This window comes from Equus asinus, chromosome 8 (assembly GCF_041296235.1).
Source record: "Equus asinus isolate D_3611 breed Donkey chromosome 8, EquAss-T2T_v2, whole genome shotgun sequence".
NCBI lineage: Eukaryota > Metazoa > Chordata > Mammalia > Perissodactyla > Equidae > Equus > Equus asinus.
The window spans coordinates 36,111,057-36,126,424 of NC_091797.1; the positions used below are offsets into that span (position 1 = coordinate 36,111,057).

General features: G+C 35.7%; 1 protein-coding gene across 1 annotated transcript; it reads right to left on the reverse strand.

Moving 5' to 3' along the window:
* Positions 1-12,601: 12,601 nt before the first annotated feature.
* LOC106843449 (olfactory receptor 12D2) lies at positions 12,602-13,528 on the reverse strand. Its single transcript, XM_014860484.3, has one exon. The coding sequence runs from the start codon at positions 13,526-13,528 to the stop codon at positions 12,602-12,604; it is 927 nt and encodes a 308-aa protein (XP_014715970.2).
* Between the last annotated feature and the right edge of the window lie 1,840 nt (positions 13,529-15,368).

Here is a 15,368-nt window from a genome sequence, read left to right on the forward strand (position 1 = left end):
TAAACTCTACACTTTTTCCCTCTCACAGATTTTATGTTCTTGAAGTCAGAGTTTACTTCCTTTTATATTGTGCATCCACAGACAAATTTTCATCTTTTAACATTTATGTTCCAGTAAGTAATTTATACACCACTGTTACACTGTTACATTAATATCTATAAGTTTTCTAGAATTCTTGGCCAACTTTCCTAGTTATATTTCACCAGAAATTTATCCATTCCCTCCATATTGTCAAACTTGGTAAAACTCTGACCAAGTATAATAATTGATAATAATATTAAATCTTTTCCACATATGTGGTTTGTGACTTCTTTCTCACTTATGATCTTGTATGTTTTTCACCTTCCTCCACGTTAATTAAACTTATGATTAATATGGTGGTCTTTAAAGCAGGTTTTTATTTTAAATTGTATCATATTACATAATGTCTCTCTTTATTCTGATTAGTGCTAAGTTTAAATTCCACTTTTTCTGATATTAATATTGCCACTTCAGCTTTCTTTTTGTTTGCATTTGTCTGATATTTGATGTTTAATCTTCTTGTATGACATTCCCAGAGAATCATTTTTGTAAATAATGCATTTTAAAAATACAATCTTCAATTGCTATTTAACAGAATTTACCTCATTCATAATAAGTATTTTAGTTGTTTTGTCAAGGAAAATAATCCATGACAAATCTATAAATTAAAATTGGGGTGAGTTTATTATGAGGCAGATCTGAGGACTAGCTTAGCCCAGGGCCTTCCTTCTCCAAGGAAGGAAGGACACCAAAGAAGTGTGGGAGTACAGAGTGGTTATATACCATCAAAGAGCACGTTTCACATATGATTGAAATGTCCCTTTTACAATAGCCATGAGATTGCTCTGTTTATACAGAGATTGATGGACACAGCAGACAGTAGGTCTACTGTCTCAGTGGACACAGCAGGTAGCCTGTCTGTTTTCGTGAGCTGAGTGGTCACAGGGCGGGAGCAGCAATCAATTCCTAGCCTAGGGAGGGTGCTTATCCTTAAGGAAATGCCAAAGAGGTGAAAGTTGCATGTTTTTCTTAAGGCCATTTTTTTCTTGTGTTTGGGACATAGGAAATGTTTAAAGTGGATATACAATGCATGCTCAATGGCCATGTCAGGCCCTTTTGGAAAAACAAGTTCAGGCCAAATTAGGGTTACACCAAAAGGCTTTCTCATATACTCCAATATATCCTATTGATTGCCATTTGTTTGTTAGTTTCATTAAATTTTATTCTTTGTATCTCACTTTTCATTTATTAGTTGTTCTACTTTGCTGTTTTCTCTTATCTCTCTCTTTTTTTCCTGGTTTTATTAGGCTGTTATTCACTCCTCAAATTTTTCTGGTTAATTAGGAAGTTCTACTCTATTTTCCACTCCACTAATGGTTTCTCTTCTTCCCCTAACACCTATAAAGAAAATTTCAACCATTTTGTAAAAAGAAGAAGACACTCAATTCCCCTACCCAACTGCCTTGTCCCTCTACTGCTTCTCCTAACAGGAAGAGGAGATTTTCAGAACGCTTTACATCCTTACTCTCTCCCTCTATAGGTAAGACCATAGAATGTTTTATTTACCCTCTGCTAACACCTCCTTTCAATTCCTGGGCTTTGTTGAGGCAGTTCAGCCTTTTAGTTCCAGACTATTACATGTTTTCCCTTTGCAGACTGGATTCTCTCTACCAAGAATGTATATTTAGCACTAGTAATGAACCTGTGCTGGTTGTGGACAGTGGTTGCCTGACAATGACCACAGTTCCACAATATTATGTTTCTTTTCCTTTTTTAATTTTTAGTTCTAGTGGGGCTCAATTTCACACTTAAGATATATCAGAGGAGACAACATGTGAGTTATTTTGTTCAGCCTCAGTTGCAATGGAGACTTGTTGGCTGGAAATTGCACCTGCAAGCCTGAGGAGATTGACAAACTCTGGAACAAAAGTTCTCAGCTTGTGGTCCACATTCAGTAGTGCAGAAAAACAAAGAATGGTAAAAACTGAAAAGTGTCCACTCAATTCAGCAATTAGGACAATGTTATTTCCTAATGAGACATATTCAGTGGAAGGGTAGAGGCTCCAATTAGGAGTGATTCCAACTGCAAGTTGTCAAAATCTAATAATGGCTTAAAAAATAACACAAAGTTCTACTATTTGGTACTGGTTTAGTTGCTCAATGATCCCTTCAAGGGCCCTTGTGCTCTCTAACTGCTTTTGTATTTTTGACATGATGGCTTTTTATCCTCAAGTTTTTTGTCTCATGGTCAAAAGATGGCTGCTGCAGCTGCAGGTATATTTGCAATAAAACCAGGAGGAAGCGCAATTACAGATTTCAGTTGCTTCCATACTTCGAGCTGTAAAAGCAAAGCTTTCTTAGCATCCCACAAATGGTCTTCCTCTTCTTCCTCATTGAGGAGTTTGGGCTGCACAGGGGGTGGGAAGTTGACTTTCTGGGTTTCTAGCCACTGTAGTAGGAGGTGGCAAGAGAGAAAAGAGGTTGAGAATGTTTCTTGTTTAACAAATCATCGTAGGTTTGGCTTAGGTGACTCCTAAGTTCCAAGCTATATTTCAGGTGATTGAAGAGAATATGAAAGGACAGAAAGCAGAGAGAGTGAACATGTAACTATTTTAATCAACTTGGAAGTCAGGGGTTGAATAAAACCAGGGTCTCGCTATGTTTCATACCACTCACATCTGGGCATTCATTTGACATTAACTACGATGTTTTTGAAAACTAAGAAGCATCTTGAGATAGTGGAAAGCACTTGCTATTTGGAATCAGACAAATTTGTTTTCAGATCTTGGCTCTGACACTTAGTAGCTCGTTTAACTTTGAGCAAATACTAAAACTCAGGTGTATGAAGGAAGTGTAATAAAACTCATTTCATTAACAATGAATAATATATGTTAAGCAGTTGTCACAGAATAAATGTTCAGTTAGCATTAGCTCCTTCTTTCCTCTTAACCCTAGAAAATCAGTGTTTTCTTTAAGATACTATCCAACTGTGTCATAAACTGATACTTTACTGAAATTTTAAGCAATTGTACTCATGTATGCATGGTGAACTCTAATCTTAATTTTTCTTTCCATGGTTGGATGTTACCATGTGTATATTAGCTTTAGTATATTCATTAGGCTGAATTAAAGTAATTTCTATTTTAATTATTCAATCACTTTTTTTCTGCAAGAGGTGCTACAAACTAAAATTGAAATAGATCACAAAGCCGACCTGTAGGTTCCTTTCATCAGGAAGGTGTAACAGTGGCAGCTTGCTGCCACAGGATGGCAGTGGTGAGCTGCAATCAGCAGGTGTGGCGTCACCCTCTCAGGCTTAGACTAGCCTAGTGTTTCTAGCGTTTTGTTCTTTACTATTTCTGTGGCTATGATTTTGTACTAAATAATTTTACTACAGGCCTCTTTTGAAGCTTGTTCTGTGATATTTTGCCTACTGATTTTAGACATAAAAGGATAATTGTGGTGAATATTTGAGAGAGTGCTATGAGTCGTGATGTGCTATGTGCTTTATAAACTGTATATCATTTACTTCCCACAAAAATGTAAGCAGTTACTATTGCAATCCCACTTCAAATTGAGGAGATTGAAGTTAACACACTTGGAGAAATTCATATACTTAAACAATTACAACTTTGTAATTTGCAGTCAGTTTTGTCAGATTATCTAGACCATGTGTGTTAATCATTCAATGTGTCTCCTTCCTCTTAAATTTTGTTCTAAGGCAAGAGTTCTTAACCTAGATATAGAGGTTCATGATCTTGAATATGGAAATTTACATCTTTATTTACTATTTAAATTTAACAATTGCTTAAATCATGAATTTGACAGCAAATCAAGATGATATTGGCAGTACTTGTGACTTTGCCATGAATACAAAATATGTACAATTTTCATGTCATGTTAGAGTTACATCATCTGTCTCAAAATATTGTTTATACCCATTATTACTTCAAAAATGTTAATAGTTTATATACTTACATCTGATAATTGATGAAGTCATCCAACCGTGAGGCAACTCTACGTCTACTGCTTGTTCACCCATCCAACAGTGATGCCATATTGTTGATGACTCATATGTCTATGTTGCTTTACAGCGTTTCTTGTTGAGGGTTGTTTGTTGATCATTATGTGGAAAGAGGTGAGTTACTTTCATTGTTTTTTAAAGTTTTGGGGATATCAGTAAAATAGCAAGAAACACAGTTTCAAACACCCATCCCTCCACAGAAGCACTGAGAAAACAAGCAGTAACTATTAGATCCAACTGTGTCAGAACTCTAAAAAATGGTTAAAAGTTTATAGCAACAAAGTGAATGCTCAATAAAGAAAAAGGAAACTTAAATGTGATGGAAAAGCTTTGTGATGTTTTCACTTGCCCTTGCTCTACCTCCTCCCTACCTCAGCAGCATTCTTGAAGATGGAAGTCCGTGTTCCTAGTGTGAGATCCTGGTCCTTGATTCTAGAAGGAGAGAGTGAATCTCATGTATAAATTATCATGTTTGTCTGTTCTAAGCTCTCCAGAGACTACCTGAAAGACTGACACAGGGCATTTATCTCTGTGTTGCCTAACTCAGAACCCAGGCAACGTAGAAAAGCTGTGACGCTGATTGAAATGTTGTAGAGAGATAGAAAAAACCTGCATTCATTTGGGAAAAAAGATTATAGTTGAGACATACAATAGATCACCTAAAACTTGAGAGAAGAAGCTAGGGAGCAAGTTTCTTTGAGAAATTAGAGCATTCAATATTTCCCATTTCTACTGGGACAGGACGGGACATGGGCTTAGAAAAGACCTGAGAAGAATCTAAGCATTTACCATTGGCTGATCTATAGGCTTATTGCAAGGAGAAAGTGAAGGCTGAGGCAGAATTGTAAATGGCTCAGCTAAGTGTTAAAGGAGTGCTCCAGCACAGAGTTAATCTGCAAAGACTGGGACATGTGGTTTTTTAAGTTCCTGGAGTTCAAAGAAATTGAGCAAAACACTGGCTGTACACAAGCTACGTCTTCAACAATCAAGAACAGCAAACCCTCAGGAAGGAGGAGAATCTGATTTCCAGATTTACCACATGTTCAAGTGGCTAGTTTCCAACAAAAAATCACAAAGCATGCAAAGAAATTGGAAAGTATGGCCTATTCAAAGGAAGAAAATAAATTGACAGAAACCATACCTGAGGAAGCCCAGATATTAGATTTATACGACAAAGATTTTAAATCAACTGCCTTAAATGCACTCAGAGAACTAAAGAAAACCATAGACTAAGAACTAAAGGAAATCAGGAAAAAACATATGAACAAGATAAAAATATCAATAAAGAGATAGGATTTAAAAAGGAACCAAATAAAAATTCTGTAGTTGAAAAGTACAATAACTAAAATGAAAAATTCACTAGAGGGATTAAATGTCAGATCTGAGCTGGCAAAAGAATTAGTGAACTTGAAGATAGGACAATTGAAATTATCCAGTCTGTGGATTAGAAAGAAAAAAGAACTAAAAAATTGAACAGAGTGTAGGGACCTGTGGGATATCATCAAGCATATGAACATCCCCATCATGGGAGTACTAGTACAAGAAGAAAGAGAGAAAGGGGCAGAAAGAATATTTGAAGAAATAATTGCCCAAACTTCCCAAATTTGATGAAAGACATGCATTTACACATCCAAACACTCAATGAATTCCAAGTAGGATAACCTCAAAGTGATCCACAACAAAATACATAGTCAGATTGTTGAAAGCTGAATACAAAGAGAGTCTTGAAAGTAGCAAGAGAGAAGTAATTTATCATATGCAAGGGGTTCTCAATAAGGTTGACAGCTGATGTGTCAGCAGAGACCATGGAGGCCAGAAGGCAGTGAGATGATCCCCAAAACCCTAGTACATAGCTGTGTATCCTAGTTGTAAATCATTCTAGTTCTTCTATGTGGGATGTCACCATAGCATGGCTTCATGAGCAGTGTGTAGGTCCGTGCCTGGGATCTGAACTGGCAACCCAAGGCCACTGAAGCAGAGTGCACCAAGTTAACCACTCAGCCAAGGGGTCAGCCCCCAGCAACCAAGATTTTATATCTGGCAAAACTATCCTTCAAAAATGAAGGAGAAACTGAGACATTCTGAGATAAAAGTGAAGGGAGTTTCTCACTGGGAGATATGTCTTACAAGAAATGCTATACGGAATACTTCAGGCTGACATGAAAGTACACTAGATAGCAACTTGAAGCCATATGAAGAAATAAAGAACACTAGCAGGGTACCTATGTAGGTAAATATAAAAGCTGGTGTTATTGTACTTTTAATTCGTAACTCTTCTTTCTTCCTTGTGGTGGAGCCCTCATGAATAAGATTAGTGCTCTCATAAAAGAAACCCCAGTGAGCTCCCTCATTCTCTTTCCACTATGTGAGATTTAGTGAGAAAATGGCCACCTGGAAACTAGGAGGAGGGCTCTCACTGGACACTGAATCTGCTGGCCCCTAGATCTTTGACTTCCCAGCACCCAGCACTGTGAGAAACAAATGTTTGTTGTTTAATGTCTGTGGTAATTTGTTATAGTATCCTGAAATGACTAAGACAGTATACAACTTATAAAGATGTAATCTTTGACAATAACATTATAAAAGGGGAGGGATTGAGATGCATAGGATTAGAGTGTTTGTATACTATTGAAAATAAGTTAGTATTATTCAAACTACATAGTTAAAAGTTTAAGATGCTAATTTTAAGCCTTAAGGTAATCACTAAAAAAACCCTAAAAATTATACAGAAAAGTGAAGAAGGATGGAATCAAATAGTGTACTAAAATAATTAGCTAAGTAGAAAAAAAGATAGTGATGGAGGAATTGAGGAACAAAAGGCATATAAGACATACAGAACACAAATAAAAAAGTGACAGAAGTAGTCTTTCTTTATTAGTAATTACTTTAAATGTAAACGGATTAAACTCATTAAAATGCAAAGATTGGAAGAATGGATAAAAAAAGATCCAACTATGTGCTATCTGCAAATGACTCATTTTAGATACAAACGCATGAGAGGTTGAAAATGAAAGGGTAGAAAAAGACTTTCCATGCAAATGGCAACTAAAGGAGATCAAGGATGGCTATGTTATTATTAGACCAAATAGATTTTAAGTCAAAAAGATTTAAAGAGGCAAATAAGAATACTAAATATTGATAAAAGTGTCACTTCATCAAGAAGATATAATAATTATAAACATATACACACCTAACAAGAAAGTCTCAAAATATATGAAGCCAAAATAAACAGAACTGAAGGGAGAAATACACAGCCAACTGTCAGGGCTTACACTACACAGGGGTGAGAGGGAGAGTGAAGAGTTATTGCTTACTGGGTACAGTTTCTGTTTAGGATGATGAAAAATGTTGGAAGTAGATAGTGGTGATGGTTGCACTACTTGTGAATGTGATTAATGCCACTGAATTGTACACTGAAAATGGTTAAAATGACATTTTATGTTTTAGGTATTTTACACAATAAAAAATAGTATTGTATTTTAAAAAGTTTTGCACAATGAGACAGTTTAAATAAGAATTCCTAACTTTGTGTTAAGGTGGTGCAGCCTTTTGTAATAGGTACCTGGGTTGCAGGGTACAAGGCAAGTTCCAACTCTCTGGTGGTGGAGAGAACTGTTTAAAGAAACATCTTATTTCTGCTAACAGATGACACAGGGATACTATATGGGTTATCTACAGTGTTATATGTTGTGGAGTTAGCACCAGTTATTTAGTTTATTTGGTTTTCTCTTTGTATGCCCTTTTCGGACATTGTTTCCATATGAGGTAAAGTCATGCACACACAGATGTTTGAACAAACTGACAGTGAGCTAAACATATTTGACATCCAGAATGGACCATTTTTTACACCCTCCTTTTGTATGATACAATTATTTTCAGTAATAATTATGGATTTGTAAACATGGGCCAACTAGGACCATTGAGTGTTGTTTTTCAGGATCTGAGTGTCGCCCCTCGTCCAGTTCAGGCTGGTTGAGATCACCAACTCTTCAACTGGGCCTGAACAGATGTCTCATAAATGACATTTTTGACATCAAGGGACTGAAAATTCCACTCCCCAGATCATCCTAATACCACCATTGTGTAAACATGTGTCCTATGAAGAACCATGAAGCTTGACTACCTTTGTTCAGATCATCAATTACCTCACTTCTTCGATCATCTATCTCCACACTTCAGAACTCCCTTCCTTTTATCCTATAAATTTTGCCCCGGGCCCTGAATCAGTGAGACAGATTTGAGAGCCTTGCCTACTGTCTCCTTACAGACCAGTCTTTCAATAAAGCCTTTCTTCTCTCAAAAGCTAGGGTGCCATTGTGTTGGCTTCTGTGCACATCATGTTGCAAGCCCTTACTCAATAACAAAATGAAATTCACAATAATTATGACCTGAAAGGAAGTACAGGCAGTAAAATGTTCTTTTATTGAAATTTGAATATACATTCATGCCAAACAAATGGAAACAAGAAATATTAAAAATAAAATGAATATTATAGTACACAAAAGGAAAAAGTAAGGAATGATATTTGAGAGTTATATTAAAGTATTTTTGGAATAAAGGAAAAACTTGTCCCCACATGTCGGACTGTTGTAGTAATAAGGAATAACATTCCAGTTTAATAAAAATTAAAAAATGTTAATATAAAAGAATGAATTTCAAATTTAAAGATAATGTTCAGTATAATATTTCACACATGAATGAAAAGTTTTACTTACCAAACACAAAAAAATGATACCTCACAGTTCACATTGTTTTACTACTTTACAATTTGAACAAAAATAAAAACTCTAAAAGGACACAGAGTACGTAATTGAAGTAAGTCAAATTCTGTTTATTTGTCTTTAAAGTCACTGTACTGTCATAATTTGTAATCTATTGTTTCAAAGTACCATAGGGGTTAGAGAAACCAACTACAGTCAGCAAGTGACTCCGAATTGTTACAAACTTTCTCTAGTTTAAACAAAGGCAAGTAGCTGGTATCTGAGTCTGAGTCTGTCCAGCTGAGTCTGAGTCTGTCCAGCATCCACAGTTTAACAGAGAGTTCTTTGAATTAACTTCTACGTAGAATATGTTTATGAAAGTTTAAGTAATGAAAATGTGCTAACTGAAGGCTTACAGACATGTTATCAAGACTGAGAAGTAACTGCAGCAATTGCAACTTAGACCAACAAAAGATTTTTTTTGTGGGGTGTGGAGGAATATTTTGTTACTGACTTATTTACACTTAGTGCATGGTTATAATACAATATAATATAACCAATGCATAGTTATTATTTGTATAACAATAATAATAATATGCATGTGTTTTCTATTTCTGTTATAATAACAGACGAACTTGAGTTGGTTTCTTATTGTTTTAAAATTCTCTGCAGGCAATGAACTCCCTTACCGCCTGCACCTAAGGCAGACTGCTCCCATTGTCCTCCCTTTGGTACTCCACTGGTACAAGCGCTGTTCTTACATTATTATTTCCTGAAAATTCTGCATATCTAAAAACACTTCATGAAAAAACTGAGAACGGTTTCTAGGAAGGTCACCAGAATGCATGTGCAGTGGTAGGTGAATTTCAGGCAGGTCACTTCTTCTAAAGTACTGTCTGAACTGCTATACCTAAACTAACCTGGTGTCTAACTCTGGTGTCTAAATCTGAAATTCATGAAAGAATTTAAACTTTGGGCAAATTATAAAACCAGTTTTATTTTGCCAATTGTCATAATTTAAAAAATATCTATTTTCAACAATATCTAATTTTAAATATTCAGTAAGATTTTAATATATCTTGTATTTTTTAAATGAATGCATAATTTCTTATTCTTTGTAGACATATCAAATTTCTTTAAAATCATGGAAAATTTATTTCCAATAAAGTCAATGGAATAAATATTTCATTTTAGCTTTACTTTATATTTTGTAGACCCAATTAAGTAGAAATGCCAAAGATAAGAAAATGTGATGAAAATTACGTATGTTAGTATTTCAGCTGCATTCATGAATATGATGGAATACAAAAGCCACAGTGTTTTCAGTGTGGAGAAATTCTTGTAAACAGAAATATGAAGTCAGCCAAATTGAAAGAACACCTTAGCTCTGTTCATTCTGAAAATGTGTCAAAATAAGATGTGAGTTTTTCTGTTCTTTGTGTGAGGAGGACTCAACTTGAAAAAGCTGGAACGTTTATAAATTAGGATTCGCTAATTCACAAAAATCTTTTGTTATAGCACACTATAAAGTTGCTTTCAAATTGCCAAACAAAAGAAGCCTGATGGAGGAGCATTAGTGAAGGCAGGTGCCCTGGAAATGGGGCATGTGGTTTATGGAAGGGAATTGAGGGAAAACTGGAACCTATTTCTTTGTTAAAGATTACATTTATTCAGCAGTAGTTGATATTTCTTCAAAATACTTAGAAGTAGATCATCGAGAACAGCAGCCTTGCCATTACTCTTCAGGGCACAACTGGGTGAAACCGCAGACATCTCTCAATGTGCCATATCTTTTTCTGTTTGCCCTGCTCAAGCTGATGTTATCAGAAAATTCCTATTTTATGAGTTTACTTTGTAAACTATTAAGGTTATTGAAGTTTTGGAAGTGATAAAAGTTTTTGCTTTTTTTTAAACAAAACTTTGTAAAGAAAAGCTTCACACTCAGCTCAGATGGAGCTTCTCTGATGTTTGGTGATGGATCTGGTTTTGATACTTTAGTAATGAAGGAAGCCCCTGAATTCTTATCATTCATTGCACTTTACACAGGCAAGCTTGTCAGTAGAGAGTTTCCAATAACAGTGAGAATCCACAGTCAAAAAAGCCCTCAGAAGTAACCAAAAGCAGGGCTCTGTATCATTGATTTAAAAGAAAATTCTTGTTGGAAATGGGGGCGTAAAATGAAGAGTTTATCAACCATATAGAATCAATCTGGATTTCAAAAGTCCAATTTTTCTTAAAAAGTTTCATATTTGGGACATTTATTCAGAACAGAATTTTTATCTAGATTTGGCTTATCTGGCAGATATTTTTAACCATAAGAATGATAAAATCTTTTAGTTTAAGGTCTCCCTGTCGTCATTATGGATGCTACAGAAAATTGTTTTTTAAAATTAAGTTAGAGAATGGTCTCTTACTTTCTCTATCATGCAACTTTGTATTATTTGACTTCCTTGTAATAAGCATGTCATTTTTATCATAAGAAAAAAATTGCATTGTGAAAAAAATAAGTGTTTTGCAGAAGTCTGATCTTTGTAACTATGCTTGATGGAGGCTTGGGGAATCAAATAAACCGACACTTCTCATTGCTTTACATGTTATTAGGTCAAATGAACATAATAACAGCCCTCTGAGGGAAGTCAAAAGGGTTTACTGTTCTTTAGTTGCCTATGCAGAACTCTCATTGTCTTCCCTAACTGATGCTAGCAAGTGGGAGAGCTGGATTTCCAATCCGGATGCATGGACTACAAAGTCTGTGCCATTTCTGTGTACTAATTAATATTAACATGAGATTATCCACTCCTTTGGAGAAGCTGAACAATTGAAGGAACAGGAAGCAGAACATGCTGTGAGGCAGGAGAAGCAACTCTCACTTAAAATGTGCCACAGATACTGCACGAAAGCAAATCTATAAATTTAGTTTTGTGGCAAGTAATTAAAACAAAACAAAATTCTGATGAATTCTTTACATTTCATTGGTGTTATATCATATTACATCATGTTACATTCTGTGAAAATAAATGCAGAAGTTGAAAACAAAACAAAAAAATAGAAAGAGTTTTCAAAATGATCATTTTCCATGACCAAAGACTGAAGATAAAATAACACACTAAGGAGCTAGAAAGGGATTCCTGAGAGGTTTTCAATCTACCTCCTTTTTTGAGAATATTTTACAGTAATCCTTGAGAGTTTGCCTAGTTGATTTATAAAACATCTCTGGAGATAGAGGTTCCAAAACTCTTTCTATAAACCATTGGTTATTTTATCTCTGTTAATTAGGATTACAATATTATTTGGTTTAATTACTTACTTGCCTCCCTGCTTGAAGAAAAAGAAATCATGAAATACTGCTTAAAAATTTCCTGTAACTCATCTGAGAGTTAACATTTACCTTTTCAATTGAATATTCATAACCCTAAATTAAAATCCTTAATATATAATAGCTTAATAATTTCATTGCTCATATTAAAATCTTACCTTAGAGAGTCCACACAGATAAAAAGACCTTAGTATTATCCACCTACCAAATACATGGATAATTTAGGCATATTTCTATACTTGATTTCACTAAGGGCATGTAAGAATATGTAACAAATCAGTTGTATCCACTGATATTCCAGAACCAAATTTAACATTAGGATTCCATGGCTAGTGTCTCATTTGTTTAAGTTTTCATCACATTACCTAGGAATGCATTGTTTGACACAACTGTACTAGACTTTTCCATTTACTTTTCCTTTATTCAGTTCCCTCTGTTACATATATTGTAAACAATTTGAGAAGCAGTACAATTTCACATCTTAACTTTCTCATTGCCAATTTATTTATGCCTCATAAGAATGCTCTAGATTTCTTCATGTTAGAACCTCATTCTGATCACTCTACTCAAGGCTCCCTCTACTTCCTTATTCCTTAACGTATAGATCAGTGGGTTTAGTACAGGAGTGACCACACTGTACATGATGGCAATGATCCGGTCCTGGTCCACAGAGCTGCTTGAAGTAGGACGAATATAGGTGAAGAGAACAGGAGCATAGAAAAGAATAACTACCATGAAGTGAGAGGCACAAGTGGACAGTGCTTTGTGAAGCATGCTGCAACAACGGGTCTTGAAGAAGAGATGGGTGATAATGTAGAAATAGGAGAGAAGTGTTAGAAAGAATGGGCCCATGGCAATGGTCCCTGTGACAGTATTGAGCAGCCACTGGTTGAGCTCAGTGTTCCCACAGGCCAACTCCAGTAATGGCTTAACATCACAGAAGAAGTGATGTATATGGTTGGAACCACAGAAGTTCAAGCGAGAGGTCATTATGGAGTGCAGCAGGGCATGGAAAAACCCAATGGTCCAGATAGTGATAGCCATCTGGGTACAGAGCTGATAATTCATGATTAGAGGGTAATGAAGTGGTTTACAGATAGCCACAAAGCGGTCAAAGGCCATTACAGCCAACAACATGGCCTCAGTGCTGCCCAGAAAGTGGAAGAAGTGAAGCTGGCTGATGCACCCCAAAAAAGAAATTGCTTTGTGTGTAGAGAGGAAGTTCTCCAGCATCTTTGGCAGTGTCACTGTGGAGTAGCAGATATCTAGACATGAGAGATTTCCCAAGAAGAAATACATAGGGGAATGGAGTCTTGGATCAGAGATGACAACCATCAGGATGGCTCCATTCCCAGTCACATTGGCAAAATAAATTGCTAGGAAAACCACGAAGAGAAAAGTCTGCAGTACTTGGATGTCTGTTACTCCCAGAAGGAGAAATTCTGTGATTGAGGTTTGATTCAGCATCACTGAAAAGAAACAACAAAATAATAGACGGAATGCTCTCTCTGATGGGAATCACAGTCTTTCAGCCTAGGATTTTCCCACTTAGACAACAACGTTTTGAGGGAGAGCAGTGTTGTTTTATATAGTCCCAAACTCAGAGGTTGTAAGTATGTGGAGCATTAGACTATTAAATATTAAGTTTACTTGTTGGTTATGGACTGTGACCCAATTGTTCTTTTCATTATTAAATTTACCATTGATATTTTTATTTCTTCCAGGGATTCAGAGCATGTTGCCAGCCTGTCATCTTCTCTGACTGTGAACATCTACCTTCTGATACAACTTTCCTTTCATCTTCCTATGTTAGCCTTAACTGTGACAAATTTGGTGCTTCAGTACAGTGTTATCTCTTGACCTGGTAACAAACCATCTGAAGGGTTTTTGCTTAAGAAAAATAGAGAAGGAAAGAAGACTAAGAAGTATAAGAAAATCCGATAGAGATGAAGACATTGGAATATTTCCTTTAGAAGGGGAATCATTCAAAGTTTGGAAAATCCTTGAGAGGAGAAGAAAATGATTTGATGTGACTAGAATAAAAAAAAAGATTTAACTAGGGAACAGCTCAAGAGCCAATGGGATTCTAGACTTTATAACTGGAGGAAATTTAGAGAAATTATTTAACCTCTACTATACCTCCATGAAAGGCTAGCTGCAAACAATTCAGAGTAACTTTCTTTCCTAGTCATGTACATTTTTTATATCGTTAAAATTTACCACTCCTGTTGAAGATACAAGTGATATGTCAAATATCATTTATGTTTCTCTCACCTACAAAACAAAATTGTATCAAAAATTAATTTGGGGAAAAATTTTCCTAACATTTAAAGAAAATTAGCAATCAGACTGTCTGTACTAAACAATTTATTTTACTGCATTTTCAATATTTAGAGATTGCATATTTACTTTGGAGAATATCTAGAGAACCAGGCATGTTGAATTGAGAAAGGGATATGGCAATAAAAACGTATGAAGTAAAGAGCCTTTGTAAGTCACAAACACAAAGAGGAGGCCATCATTAGACACGGAAACCATCTCTAAATCCTGAGTACTAACTTTTAATACTAGCAAGCAGACAAAAAATATGAGCCACTGCTCAGCCTATCTCCTAATTCATTCTCTTACCTGACTGAGTGTTCAAAGTCACAGCTAAGAAAGCTTTTCAGGTTTACACTTCCCTTGGTTATAAATAGTAGAAAAATATTTGAAGTGATAGTTCATATTGGGATTGCAGCATAAGCTCTTCATCTTCCAAAACCTCTTCCTCTCTTTCTGAAATTCTGCCATCCTCTTGTGAGACATAGATCTCTAGACATGCAAATCTTGAGAGAGTGTGTCCCTTGGGTCTGAGAAGGATTGTTGTAAGAATAAACAGGATACATTTCCATAGCTGTCATATGAGGGAATTCCCCTTAGAGAATGTCTATCTTGAGTTACATTTTATTTTCATTGTTCGTATTTTCTTTCCTTACAATGTTTCTGTCTTAATTTCAGAACCATGGACAATACACGAGTCCATGGCTTCAGATGTTTCCTTTTATTTATTTATTTACTTTTTTTTATTGTAGTAACATTGGATTATAACATTGTATAACTTTCAGGTGTACATCACAATACATTTTTAATTCTGCGAAGATTGCACCATGTTCATCACCCAAAGACTAATTACAATCCCTCACCACACACATGTGCATAATCACCCCTTTTGCCCTCTTCCCTCCTCACATCGCCTCTGGTAAGCACCAATCCAATCCCTGTTGCTACCTGTTTGTTTCAATCTCTGTCACTTTGTGTTTGTTTGTCA

Excerpts from the sequence above, each read along its gene's own strand:
- LOC106843449 (XM_014860484.3), bottom strand. The coding sequence starts at position 13,528 with ATGCTGAATCAAACCTCAATCACAGAATTTCTCCTTCTGGGAGTAACA.